At 35.8% G+C, this 14181-nt stretch overlaps 1 protein-coding gene across 2 annotated transcripts in view; it reads left to right on the plus strand.

Moving 5' to 3' along the window:
• NELL1 (neural EGFL like 1) overlaps positions 1–14181 on the plus strand; it is a 1037291-nt gene that overhangs the window by 536745 nt on the left and 486365 nt on the right. For both annotated transcript variants that reach the window (XM_049781002.1, XM_049781004.1), the window contains exon 13: positions 5632–5757. In XM_049781002.1, coding sequence (XP_049636959.1) covers positions 5632–5757 — 126 coding nt within the window. The remainder of the gene's footprint in view (positions 1–5631; positions 5758–14181) is intronic.

Genomic DNA, 14181 nt, shown 5'->3' on the forward strand with positions numbered 1-14181 from the left:
TAGGCTCTGTCCTAGAATCTGAGCAAAAAATAACCACTAATTACAGAAGACTGATTGCAATAACAGCAATGGAACAGAACTCCAAGATATATAAACAAACAAACAAAACTCTTTCCTAGCCTTCAACCCATGACCTACACAAATAACATAAGCTCCAGCTACAGAGACAGGATGTCATAACCCACTCTGAGTGGAAAGTTTTCTGGCACCATAAAAAGACCTTGGGGTGTGAAAATGAGTGAGTACGGAGCCTATAGTTGTTCCCATAGCAGTATGCTTCAGGGACAGTGAAACCCTATATCTTCTAGGCCAAGAAAATTTCTGTTCTAATTTCTCCAATGTTTACTGTACCTAAGCAGAAAAAAAAGAAGACAAAAAACAATGTTCTTTAAAAAGTTGCTGGTCTGTTGTTTTTTCCTCTTGTTTTGTTTTGTTACCTTTTCCTTTTTGTTTTACATTTCTTCATCAAAATGGATATTTTTAACACCTAGTTTTTTTCTTTTTGTTTGCCTTTTTTCTTTATTTCTTTTTTTCTCCCATATCTTTTCTTATATATTCAATAGAACACTGGAATCACCTTAATCATCCTCATAATTTGAGGGGAAAAATGGATGGTACCAAGACAAGATGGTCTTATGTTCATTTGGTGGAAATAAAAACTGATCATATATAAATACCAAATCCAAAGTCAATGACAACAGAATAGATACCCAATCTACAATAAGCTGTACAAGGGGGAACAGTTGTACTAGCATTACGGGGGTAAAGGATCGAGATGTGGGATGCATGCTGAAAACAGGGTGGAGGGAGGACTACTCTGGTGGTGGGAATGCCCCTCATTCATTGTCACTATGTGCCTCAAATATTACAGTGAAATAATTGTAATTCACTTTGACCACAATAAAAATTAAAAAAAAAAAAGAATAGCATTTGATGGTCATAGAAAAGCTGTTACTAGCAGCTGGAAGAGAAGCTTCTATAGTTTTAAAGAGAAAAACCAGAGAGATATGCAGCAGGTAAGGCACTTATCTTGCACTTGACATTCCTATATTTTGATTCTTGGTAGCATACATGTTTCTCTGAGCCCATCAATAGTAAACTCTAAGTGAAAATCAGGAGAAACCTTTGAGCTATGTGGAATTGGTCCAAAAATCAAAATAAAATTCCAGGAGACTTTTTAATTTTCCTGTAACTACCAACATAGTTGAATAATATGAGAAAAATATTTAGCCATGCTAAGACACTTTATTTACATTTATGATCAGAAGTTACATCTGGCTTCTTGGCACTCTGTTCTTTCACCCTAATAAGTTCTCTTTCTCTTTTTACATGAAATCCTTCTCTCTTCTTTAGTAACTATTTTTTCCTAAAATTCAGTTATTTCTCTCTCCTTTTATTCACTAAAAATTTACAAAATTTTTACATGTAAAAGAGAATTAAAGTGGAAGCCTCATGCTCCAATCCTGAGGGACTGGGTAACATGGTTCTGGAAGCAAATGCCTACACAGGAAATAATCCACAGAAGACTGAAGAGAAAAAAACAGATTCAGGCTTCCACCACAAGCTTTCTGCTCACTAGTAAATGATACAGGCAGGCATATAGACGATTTGTGGAAATCAAACTTACAAGCAGCTTCTCCCCTGATTCCCTTGGGTATATATATATATATATATATACCCACTCCCTTGGGTATAGAGCAAATAGGAGTAAGGAACCAATACAGCAGTACTTTCCGTACTGAGTGACAAGCACCAGCAAAAAAGAATTACCCTGAATAGAATAAAAACCAGTTACTCCAACAGAGAAGTACTTCATCTTACCACTACCAGATGGTCCAACATATATGTACCTCTCTTCCAATCTCTTGGCTTTGTTCTTTTCTTTTTTTTCTTTTTTGTAAAGAAGGCTGATTTGATATAGGCACTGTAACTCAACTTTCTTTCTCTTATCCAGAGCTTTGTTCCTGCAATAATAGGTTCTTTCTTCTGTATCATAGATAGTCTTTACATGTATTGATTGGCTTGTACTGAGGTTCGAATCCATGTCAGTCACATGCAAAGCAAACACCTTTCCTACTATACTATCACACTGGTCCCAGAATTGAAATGCTTATATAATGCCAGTAACCAACTCATTAGATAATTCTAATGTCTTTACAGTCAAAAAATCTTCAACTCATTAGATAATTCAATTTTTATGTCCTTACCTACAGTCAAAAAATATTATGCTTTATTGTAGATATCTAGTTTCAAATTCCTGAGAATTTTTATACACTTTTGCCTTCCATGAAAACAATATGGACATTTCTAAAAAACAAAATCTAAGAATTGAACTTCCACTTGACTGAGATACTCCAATTCTTGGCCCAAGAACCCCAAAAAGTGAAGAAAAGATATTTGCACACAAACCAGTGTCTGAAAAAATGAATAAAAAACTATGGTGTATATACACAATGGAATACTATTTGGCCATAAAGAAAGATAAAGTCATGTAATTTTCTGATACATGGAATCTGGAGGGTATCATGCTGAGTGAAGTTAACTAGATGGAGAGAGAGATCTACATAGAACATACTCTCTAATATGTAGCATATAAAGAAACCTAATGAGAATGATGAATACTCAAAGATAAAGCAAGAAACATGAAAATATTATTTAGTGGAAACAATCAACTTGATGGGGCTGGAGAATGGGTAGTAGAGTGGTAAAGATGAGGAAAACATTGAATCAGGAGAGGAGGTACTTCTGGAAAGCAGTAAAGTGTTATGTTTAAAAACCTATCAACAGGGGCCCGGTGGTGGTGCTAGAGCTAAGGTGCCTGCCTTGCCTGCACTAGCCTAGGACAGACCGAGGTTAGATCTCCCAGTGTCCCATATAATCCCCCAAGCCAGGAGCGACTTCTGAGTGCATAGCCAGGAGTAACCCCTGAGCGTCACTGGGTGTGGCCCAAAAACAAAAACCAAAAAACAAAAAACAAAACAAAAAAAAACTATCAACAATAGTACTATTAGCCACAGTGCAAATATTTACATATAAAAAGTCACATCTTGAAGAAACAGACTGATGGGAAACAAATTAGGAGAAGAATATGTACACTGCAGAAAGAATTGGTGTTGAGACATTTTATTCTTGAAACTCAATCATGAATAACTTTGTAATTACATGATGAATATTTAAAAATAAAATTAAAAAAAGATATTTTCTAGTTGTTAGCTTTGTGCTAATAGTACCTTGATATAATCTTGTGATCTATTCTTTAATTTTCAGTTATCCATTTATTTTTTGTTATACTTTGACTTGGATCAGTTATTGGTGTTTTCCACATATTAAATAATTTTGTTTTAGGGTTATTTTATAGCAAAATTGCTTGATTTTATACTATAGAAAAAAAAGTCTTGCCAATATGTGCACCATATCAGAATTATCATTACTTGACAGTAACTTTTGTTAATAGGCAGATAAATTTTTAGCATTGAAAAGAATCTAGTGTTTATTTAAAGATGTTTTATTTGCAAGTAATCAATATGCTTTTTTTTGGTGGGGGACTATACGCTCAGAAATTGGTTCTGGTTTGGAGGACCAGATGGGATGCTGTGGGATTGAACCGTGGTCCATCCTAGGTCAGCCGTGTACAAGGCAAACGCCCTAACATTCCAGTCCCTAATCAGTATACTTTTTTTTCTATTTTCAATTATGTGAACAATGATGCAAAGAAAGAGGACAAGGTAAAGTTACAGTGGAGGACAATCACCCAAAAACAGAGTTCTCAGAAGAAATCCCCCTGCTGCCACCTTAATTTTGAACTTACAGTCAAAGGACATTAAGAAAAGTAAAACAGAACCCATGTACAATTACTTTGTCCCTCAAGTCCCCAGATTGTAGTACATTATAACATTTCTTAGTAGTACACCAAGCAATGTAAAGCCATAAAATTTATGTAACTCCTTAAACTTGAAGGCATAGTAGTTTTTACATTTCCATGCACATGAATATTAGTTTAAGTTAACCTCAAATATTTAAGTGTTTTTTTTTTTGTTGTTTTGTTTTAAGGTTTAGAGTCAAAGGAGCACAGTAAAAACAGTGTTAGAATGGCAATTATCGTTTGCATAGGCCCACCAAAATATGGGGGATATGGACAGGAAAAGCCTTGGCCTAAATATAAGGAGACACTACCCCTGAAGTTTCCTGGCATAAGACCAACTCTAGGCTCCAGGCAAGCTAGTTTGTCCAATCCAGGTCATTGTCTGTAGTGCCAATACAGTTTTATTTCTCACACAGTCAGTACACTTTTATTTTTAAATTGACAAATGGTCTTTCTAGTAATTCAATATAGCTATTTTTATCTTTGGAAACCAAGGGTATGAAGACTAGTAAGACTTAAATAAGTATTTTCATAGTAATACAATAATGACTTATCATTCTCAAGGAGTTTGTATAAAAGAAAGTAAATGAGAGATTGACTACTGAGTTCAAATATTGGCAGGACTTACAGAAGTTCAATATCTGGCTCAATGGCATTCTGTTAGCTCTGTCTATTAGACTTTAAAATGAGTTTTTAATTTTACTTATATAATTATATGCAACTTAAATTATGTATTTAAAAATATAAAACAGTAATTTTGATTTTGGTTTTGTTTTTGGTCACACTTATATATGCTCAAGGATTACTCTTGGCTCTGCTTAGAAATTACTTCTGACAAGTTCTGGGGGCCATATGGTATATAAGGGATCAAATCTGGACTGGCCAATCTCTGTAATATCACTTTGGCCCTCAGAACTGGACTTTTATGGAACATAACAAAGGATTTTGGAACTCAGGGCACTTACTGCAACCAATAGGTTAGCCTTAGAACTGGGTGTAATATGGTGCCCTTCTCTAGCCATCATATATAAGCAGTATGAATAAAGAAAATAAAGTCATTTTTAAAAAGAATGTGCAGCAAAGATCCAAGTGTATTTAAGAATGTGAGTTATCTTAATTTTCACCATGTTTCATTATGAAAAAGCTTGTGATTCTTTGACCTTCATTCAAAAGAGAATGCCATAATTCTGTTGAATCAGCCTGCTACTCTGTCACTTGCAATGAATCTCCTGGTCAAGCCATAAAAGACATTAATTTGCATCAGACAACAGCTGCTGTCTGTTTTCACAGAAAAGATGGGCGAAGTTGGATATACCGTCATCCTGTAACAGATGGATTAAGGCATGTCTTAGTAAGACACGTGCATAAAAGCATCAGCATTCCCTTGATCTCCCTGATAAAAGCTAAGCCATGTACAGTTAACACCTAATAAATATTAATCGGTATCAACTTATTGGTCACAGAGCTTTTTGATTGTGGACATTTAAATCAAGCATCCTTCTTGTTAAGAGACTAATAATAAGTCAGCCTTTATAATTTTAAGATCATTAATTGATGTGTCTTATGTGTTGTTTTAGAAATACTTTGGGCTCAAGTAGGATATAATACCTCAGCTAAAATTTGCATCAAAGCTTTTGTGGCTAATTATTTTTGCTTTTTTTAAATATCAAAGGATGTTCATTTTTTAAATTTAAGTTAATTTTAAAATAATTACATTCAGGTTCATTCATTTGCTCAATCATTATCTTGCTTTTTTTTTCTCTTTTCAGATATCGATGAATGTGCAGCTAAGATGCATTACTGTCATGCCAATACTGTGTGTGTCAATTTACCCGGCTTATATCGCTGTGACTGTGTCCCAGGATACATTCGTGTGGATGACTTCTCATGTACAGGTGGGCATTAATAGTTAGTGCTACATCTGTATTGTTATATTTAGCTCTGTGTGCATTCAGCAGTATTATTATTATTATTATTATTATTACTATTATTAATTATTCTAAGTTGGGCTTCAGAAACATTTACTAGTTGGACTCCAGATCAGTACTTCCGTATGTTCTATACTCATTGTTTGGAGGGAAAATTTTTGGTTTGGAACTTTAGTATATTTCATTTATTTATAAGTAGAACTCTATGTTGGGTAAGAAGGGAAAAGGACCCTATTCTTTTCTCTTGGATAAAATTTTTAAATCAACAGTTCAAAACTTCAATAAAAAGAGTAAACATAAAAATTCATTCAGTCAAATCTTTCTTTAGCTTTTGAATCTTTTTTTGTTCTAATGACATAGGCATTTAAATATTGAATTCTTCACTCAAGATGGAATGTCACCTTTTCTTAGTGTATTTTATTCTCAATGACCTTTCCAAGAGTGCAAAAAGTTGGAAAAGTTAAAGCAGCATAATGCATGTTCAAATATCTTTATCATTGATTAGTATATATTTATAACTCACTGATTTTCTTTTAACAGATCAGAAAACTCATTGATGTAGGTTTCCAAAGATCACAGAGGATCTTTCTTATCTATCCCAACATATTCATATTGTTATTAAAATTCCTAGAGGGAAAAGGAGGGAACTATAAATATAGATCTCTAGATCTAATTATTTTAAGAGAATGAAGACCTTTTGAACCTATGAACAAACACAACATTAAAATATGTGGTGCATTATATGACTATTAATCTATTCTTAAAAGCAAATCCAGACTTTGACTTACTTTAAAAATTATTATGGCACTGTGATCTACTATATCATTTTAATTATAGTTGACTTTTAGGCATACAATGTTCCAGCATCAGTGTTATCACCACTGTTAACTTCCACCATCATCCTAAATTTTTCTCCCAGTCCTCAGTTACATCTTGGCAGGCACAGTTTTAAGTTTGGTTGTTGTAGTTTGAGTCTTATACTTTCAATTTCATTGTTTCTATAGTTCAGATATATAGATCAACTACACATTTACACTGCCAATGTGTCTGATCTTTTGCACGCTGCCTCTGTTAGCTCTTTATTACTTCCCCATCTTAGTTTATTTTTCCCCTTATCCTTCTCATTTCTATAATCTAGGTACCAGGGTAATCTAAATATATCCCCATTTGATAATTCATTTCCTTGTCCTGTTGTTCTAAATACCAGGGATTTGTCCTTCTCTATTCTTCACTCAGCATGTTATCCTTTATTCAATTTGCAGCAAATTGCATGAGTTCATCCTTCCATGCAGCTGCATAGTATTCCATTGGGTACATATGCCACAATTTCATTATCTACTCACCTGATTGTCATCTTGACTTAGTTTTTATCCTAAAATTACAAAGAGCCTTTGGCTGTCTTCCCAAACACAATGGTACCAGCATATGCAACTCTTTAATCATGAAAGCCCTGCTGTGTGGAAATTCCTTGTGGAAATTATTTCAGTTCTTAGTCTGCTTTAATTAATTCACTGAGAGGAATACAAAAGTTGCTATTTATTTTGACAGTTTATTAAGTCTAGGTGTTCTGCCCAGTAGCTTATATATGGAACAAATTAAAATGGTATTACTTGAAGAAATAGCTGAGATTCTTTTTATTGAAGAAAACTAAGTTGTATGAAATAAATAGAAAAGATTATGGAGATCAGAGGTTAGCCAAACACTGTTCACATGAAAAATTACATCCAACATACATACATGGTATGTAGATATCAGAAGTTTTTATATTGTATGTAAGTGTTTGTGTATTTTGTGTAAGAGCAAGAGAACAGAGAAAATTTGAGAAGAACAGAAGTTAGACTCGGATTCAGCCAGAGAGCAAACATGGTTGGGAGAACAAAGATCTCACAGTGGGTGGAAAGAATTTGAAGTGGGGATGTGGCAAATATGAAGTTTCTATTAGATTGCTATAGAGTGTGCAATCAATGCAAGTCTTCCTTGTAACTCTCAAAGCTTTAGCAAAGTCTATCCACTTAGAATGCTAATTCTGTGACCCTTTTCCTCCCTAACCCAGTGGACTGCTGACTCACAAAGAGGAAAACAAAAAGTACACATGAGGGGCCACAGCAGTGGCACAAGGAGTATGGTATCTGCCTTGCCTGCGCTAGCCTAGGAAGGACTGGCGTCCCATATGGTCCCCCAAGTCAGGAGCGATTTCTGAGCGCATAACCAGGAGTAACCCCTAAGCGTCACCGGATGTGCCCCCCCTCAAAAAAAAAAAGTTAACATGAGCATAGATGGCTGAATCTTCAAAGCTAATGTAACCAAGACTGAGTAACTGGACCTATACATTTTCTAATTTGCCCGCCTCTGTCTTTGTATACATTTAAAACACTCTCAATGACTCTCATAAATAGCAGAGTTTCTGTGTGCTTTGTATTCTACAGCTCATAGTATTTCTTTTTCTTAAAAATGTTTTTTGGTTTTTTCCTCCTCATTCTTTTCCTCTCATCTACCTTATTTTTGGCTTCCGTATAAAAAAAGTTCAATCAACTTTTCTGTGATGACTTTCTTGATTGTATTCACCTCTCATACTGTTCTCACCCACTTCTGAAGTTTTCTAGAGTTCCATGTAAATCTTATCTATAAGTCCAACCAAAGTGTGTTGGTATTATTTTCTACCATGTCTAGGCAACTTTTAACAGATTTGATCACATTTTACTCTCCTATTTATTTATCAAAGTAAAACAGTCTTTTAAAGAAGTAACAGGGGAGAAGAGAAAGAGAGAAGGAGATGTTTCATGTTCAAAAAAACCCCACAGGCTTCTATGGTTGAGTAAGCCAGGAGTAAGTTCACATAGAAAAGAAAGGAATTCCACAACTGAGGTTGTGGGCTAGGTGAACCCTGGATAAAGTATGTGCCCTGTCTCTTTAAAGGACGTTTTTTTTGTGGTCATTTTTGAGACATCTACTTTCTGTTTTTTACTTTGGCCCAATGTCCTTACATCTTTTCTCTGTGCTACCTTTGTAAAGGTCATGGCATCATGTTGATGTGTACTCTGCTTTCCTCTTCTTCTTACCTCATTTTTTTTTTTTTTTTTTTTGGGTCTCACCCGGCAGTGCTCAGGAGTTACTCCTGGCTCCATGCTCAGAAGTCGCTCCTGGCGAGCACGGGGGACCATATGGGACGCCGGGATTCGAACCGATGACCTTTTGCATGAGAGGCAAACGCCTTACCTCCATGCTATCTCTCCGGCCCCCCTTACCTCATTTTTTAGATGCTCCATTCAACCTCATAACTTTATCTGCATTGCTGATATTAATAACTCTTAAATTTATATCTAATTTTAATCTTTCTCTTGAGCTTTTCTATCATATGAATATGTGTTTAACTGGCCCCTTGATTTCCTTCTACAGCTGCAAACTGACTCTCCTATTTCACCCACCTCAGTAAATTTTGTATCTATACTATGGTATAAGCTCCCAAGATAGAAATTATATTTGGTTACTAATTTGTATGTCCCTTTTCTTTTGGCTTCTAGACCAGCCTTGAGCAATTCATGCCCTGTCCTAAGTCTGCCCTCCTAGATCCCTGCTCTTTGTGTCATCCTATTTGATATGTTCAGTGACTCCTGCAATGGACCTTGTATTCCAGTCTTGCTACTACATAAGTAAAGTCTAAAACAAATTTACTGTGAGCAGAATTTTATAAAACTCTCACCTATTACAAAAAAATTTTTTTCATTATTATTCTCGTTAATTTGACACAACCTTTCCTTTGTGATTTTTTATCATGTAATATTTTTTGTTTTGCTTTGTTTGTTTATTTGGTGTTTTGGTTTATGGGCTACACCTAGCAGTGCTCAGGAGCTGATCCTGGCTCTGCATTCAGAAATGAATCCTGGCAGGCTTGGGGGACCATTGGGTTTGTCATTGATATAACCTGGGTTGGCCACATGCAAGGCAAATGCCTACCCATTATGTTATCACTCTGGCCCCAATACTGTAATATTTTAATTCTGGTATATCATAAATTGGTTATACCAAGACTTCTTTTTCATCTACAAATTTTGTGTCTTTTTATATTTTCTTTTTAAAAGTTTTACTTTTAAAAATCTGTGGATCCAGGGTCCAGAGCAATAGCACAGCAGTAGGGCATTTGCCTTGCATGCCACCAATCCAGGATGGACCTTAGTTTGACCTCTTGCATCCCATATGGTTCCCCAAGCCAGGAGCAATTTCTGTGCACATAACCAGGAGTAAGTCCTGAGCATCACAAGGTGTGGCCCAAAAAGGCAAAAGCAAAAAAAAAAAAAAAAAAAATTGTGGATCTGGCACTTCTATTTAGATTTCAGCCTAAAAGCATTCGGTTTCGATAAAATTTTCTTTGACTAATATAAATAACCATTACTTGATTTATTTCTATTTTTTTAATTCTGTGTATACCATAAACTCCTACTTGAAATTATCATTTCTTTTGGAAGGAGTCATACCTCACTGTACTCAGGTATCACTCCTGCTTTATGCTCAGGATCGCTCATGGTATTGCTCAAGAGATCATATTGAATACTAAAGATTGAACTGAAGTTTGCCATGTAAAGGTCAAGCACCTTCTGCTGAACTATTTTTTTGCTATGGAAATATTACTATTCATATAAAATTAATAACTCAACTTTTTAGAATGCAAACTCTGAGAGCAAAGACTTTATCCCTTTGAGTCAGTAATCTATTCTTTGATACTGAGAACATAATCAGCACGAAGAAGTACTCAATAAATATTTATTGAAATAGTGAAAAAATTTCTTTGGACTAATTGTTTACTACTTGAAATCTCATTTGTGAAATTTAATTCAGAGCTGCTATACTTAGAGGTTATTATAACATCACTACAGTTTTGCATCAGGTAAATTATTTTTCAGTAACAAGTAAACTCAAATATAAGTGACTTTAAAAAAAAGCAAGGTTTCGTTTCTTGCTTATGCATTGCATATGCTATTACCCAAGAGTTGATCTCTACTCATTGTAATTTTTTGAGATATAAATTTAGATGTATGCTGTAGGCAGCTTTTGTCCTACATCCATCAGTGAGATGTCAGTGAATCCACTTTAGGGAGAGAGGGTTGCGAAATATGAAATATGAAATAAATGAAACCACACACAGAGAATGTGGGGTCAACACGTTTTTTTGACAGGAGTGCAACAAGTTTATTTTTTTTTTTTTTTTTTTTTTGGTTTTTTGGGCCACACCCGGTAACGCTCAGGGGTTACTCCTGGCTATGTGCTCAGAAGTTGCTCCTGGCTTGGGGGACCATATGGGACACGGGGGATCGAACCGCGGTCCGTCCAAGGCTAGCGCAGGCAAGGCAGGCACCTTACCTTCAGCGCCACCGCCCGGCCCAACAAGTTTATTTTTTAAACAGGGGGTTTTATAGGGGTAAGCCAGTCACTGGTGAAGAATAACTATAATCACAAAGCAAAAAACAACAGTAACAATACCTAAGCCAAGGGTGGTGAACATGGGGCTCTCGAGCTGCATGTGGCTCCCGGCCAAAATGAATGCGGCTCTTTGCCTCTTATCATGATTTTGTATACTGTGGCTCTTTGCCAAATTTGGATTTTGTTCTGCTGCTTCTGAGGAGGGACCTATGAGGAGAGATCTCCTAGCGTAGTCCCGCCCCCAGGCTGTGTCCTCCTGTCTCCCATCCCTCAGAAACAACTGCATGGGCCAGCGAGCAGGGGGACTTGTGTGACACATGTTGGGTCACATCTTGCCATTAATTCTGAGTGTGGAGGACGCAGCACATCCTCACCAACACTGCAGAATTTTTACCCTCACTCAAAATGGCAAAATGCAATATGTGTTTAATAGATTCTTGTTAAAATTATATGCTTACCTATGAGTGTTTGTCTGTGACGTGGCTCTCTGACTCTCACAGTTTAAAATTTTGGCTCTTTGTGTCAACTTGTTTGCCACCCCTGTGTGACTGTAAAAATTCTAAATTACAATGGAGATTGTCACAATTCAAGGCAACTTTTAGCAAATTTACTTCAAATGCAAAATCAGGATTAGGAAGAACTAGGAATTATCTAGGAACTTAATCTCCACTGGGCTGGACTCTATTGTTTCAGAGGTCAAGTAAAGAAAAGAGCCAATTTTCCCAAAATGTGTTTTCCTTTTCTAAGGAGTCAATAGCCCAGGGTCTGCTTTCTGGCTTTGCCCTTGCCCTTGATTACCAGAAACTGCAGCTGCAAGGACATATTTGAAAAAAGAGAAACATTGTCTTAGCTTTTAAGGTTAAATATATCCAGAAAAGGGTTCTCTTAGTAATATTTGGTGCTGGAATTTCTGAGCCGAATTACTTAATAGAGGCCACTATTTTGCCTGAGATTTACAAAGGAGAGAAGCCAAATAATAACCGAAAATATGTCAAGCATCTCTTCAGAAACCCCTCAACCATCCACGCAGGGGAAAAAGGCATCCACAGCGGGCCTTTTGAGGAACCCCGTGGGGGTAATTTCAGTTCTCCCCACCAGGAAAAATCTGAGGATACATCTGGTGGGCTGAGTTTCCCTAAAAGTTTATGTATTTGTGGCAGATGTATTACTCACTATTACTCCTGTGAACACTGCTAATAACCCAAAGGGATAAAGAACCTGGAGGGTTTTAAATCAGCCTTTAAACTTTCTGAGGACTGAGTGAATGCTATCACTTTTACTCACTGTTTATTGACTAATAATAGTGACTAATATATAGCAAAATACTTAGGAAAGAGGAAATAATGTCATGCTATGTACCTATATGGGCAGAGAAAATTTTTTGAATGATGAAAATTAATACTACGATGACACTTAATAGATGTTAATAGTATTTGTCTTTGATACAAGGAGCTATTTATTAAAATAATCCATTTCACTAGTAGTCGATAATGTGATGAGGAAAACTATGCTAAACAACAATTTTAATAATAAATATATTTTGGAAAGTGTGGTGATGAAAATATAAGCATATGTTAAGGTATGTTAAAAGGGCATTGATTGCCAGGATGGGATGTTTGGAATGATATTTTGCAAACAAAAATTTACTAAGGAAAGTTTGCATGCAATGAATTAGACTGCCCTAGTAATTTATAAAGGCTAATATGTTTAGGAATGAGGAGAACAAAGACTCAAGTATTTTGGAGGCAGTAAGCTATCTTTTTTTTTTTTTTTTTTTTTTTTGGTTTTTGGGCCACACCCGTTTGACACTCAGGGGTTACTCCTGGCTATGAGCTCAGAAATCGTCCCTGGCTTGGGGAGACCATATGGGACGCCGGGGGATCGAACCGCGGTCCGTCCTACACTAGCGCTTGTAAGGCAGACACCTTACCTCTAGCGCCACCTTCCCGGCCCCTACAGTAAGCTATCTTTAAGACAACATTGAATGATCTTTATTAGACTTTTCCATAAGCTGTAACTTCAACATGCATTTCTATGCCCAAGAGTAAGTCTACTAAATCAAACATCCTCTTTATACACATTTTATTTGATCATCATTGCTCATGAAGACTTCATTCCTTATGTGGTTGTTTACTTGAGTAGCAAATATAGGGGGAGCATGATCGATGTCTGACATGGGAAGATATCTTTCAATAATAAGGTATCATTATTGTCAGAGGACAATTTGTTAGCAGCAATTGACATCTGGAAGGCACCTTTTGTGTGCCCCAAATTCCTGACACAGCTTTTCTGGCTGACATTATTCCTTTTTTCCAAATATCTCTGATCTATGCTCCAAATCAATTGGTGTCTGCTGCCACTGTTCAGTTGATTTTACAAGTGAGTCAAAGTCATTTCCCCTATTGATTTAATCTGACACTAATGTTTTTGAAGTAATTTTTCATTTTGAAAACGTCTACTTTAATATCTAATATGAAATTAAAGACAATTGTTCATTCATTTATCCTTAATTTTATTCATATGTACAGCATACATTGTTGGGTTAGGAAAGAGGGACAAAGGACTTCTGTGTCAGGTGAGTTAATGATTGATAAGGAAACAACTTCAAATGAGAAAACTCACATATCCATTCACCATCAGAATTATACCGATATTTCCAAGTCAATCCTCTTTAAAGTTATACAAGAGGTTAATTCTAAATACATTTAGATAAATTTTGAAACTGGAGGAGTATCTGAAACTAAAGTGTAAAGAGGGATTAGATTTTCTCCCCATACTCATTATTTTATTGGAATGGTGAACCTACTTTATTTATGGCTCTCTCTTATTTATCTTTAGCAAAAGTTCCTATATTTTGTTTGTATGCTAGAATGTTATCATTAGATACACATTGTAGCTTTAAAAAAAGTATGCCTGTGATTTACAAGAAAAATGTGCAGTATCACAGTTGGTTGGCACCCATTTTTAAGTCAGAAT

The sequence above is a fragment of the Suncus etruscus genome, chromosome 9, assembly GCF_024139225.1.
Source record: "Suncus etruscus isolate mSunEtr1 chromosome 9, mSunEtr1.pri.cur, whole genome shotgun sequence".
Taxonomy (NCBI): domain Eukaryota; kingdom Metazoa; phylum Chordata; class Mammalia; order Eulipotyphla; family Soricidae; genus Suncus; species Suncus etruscus.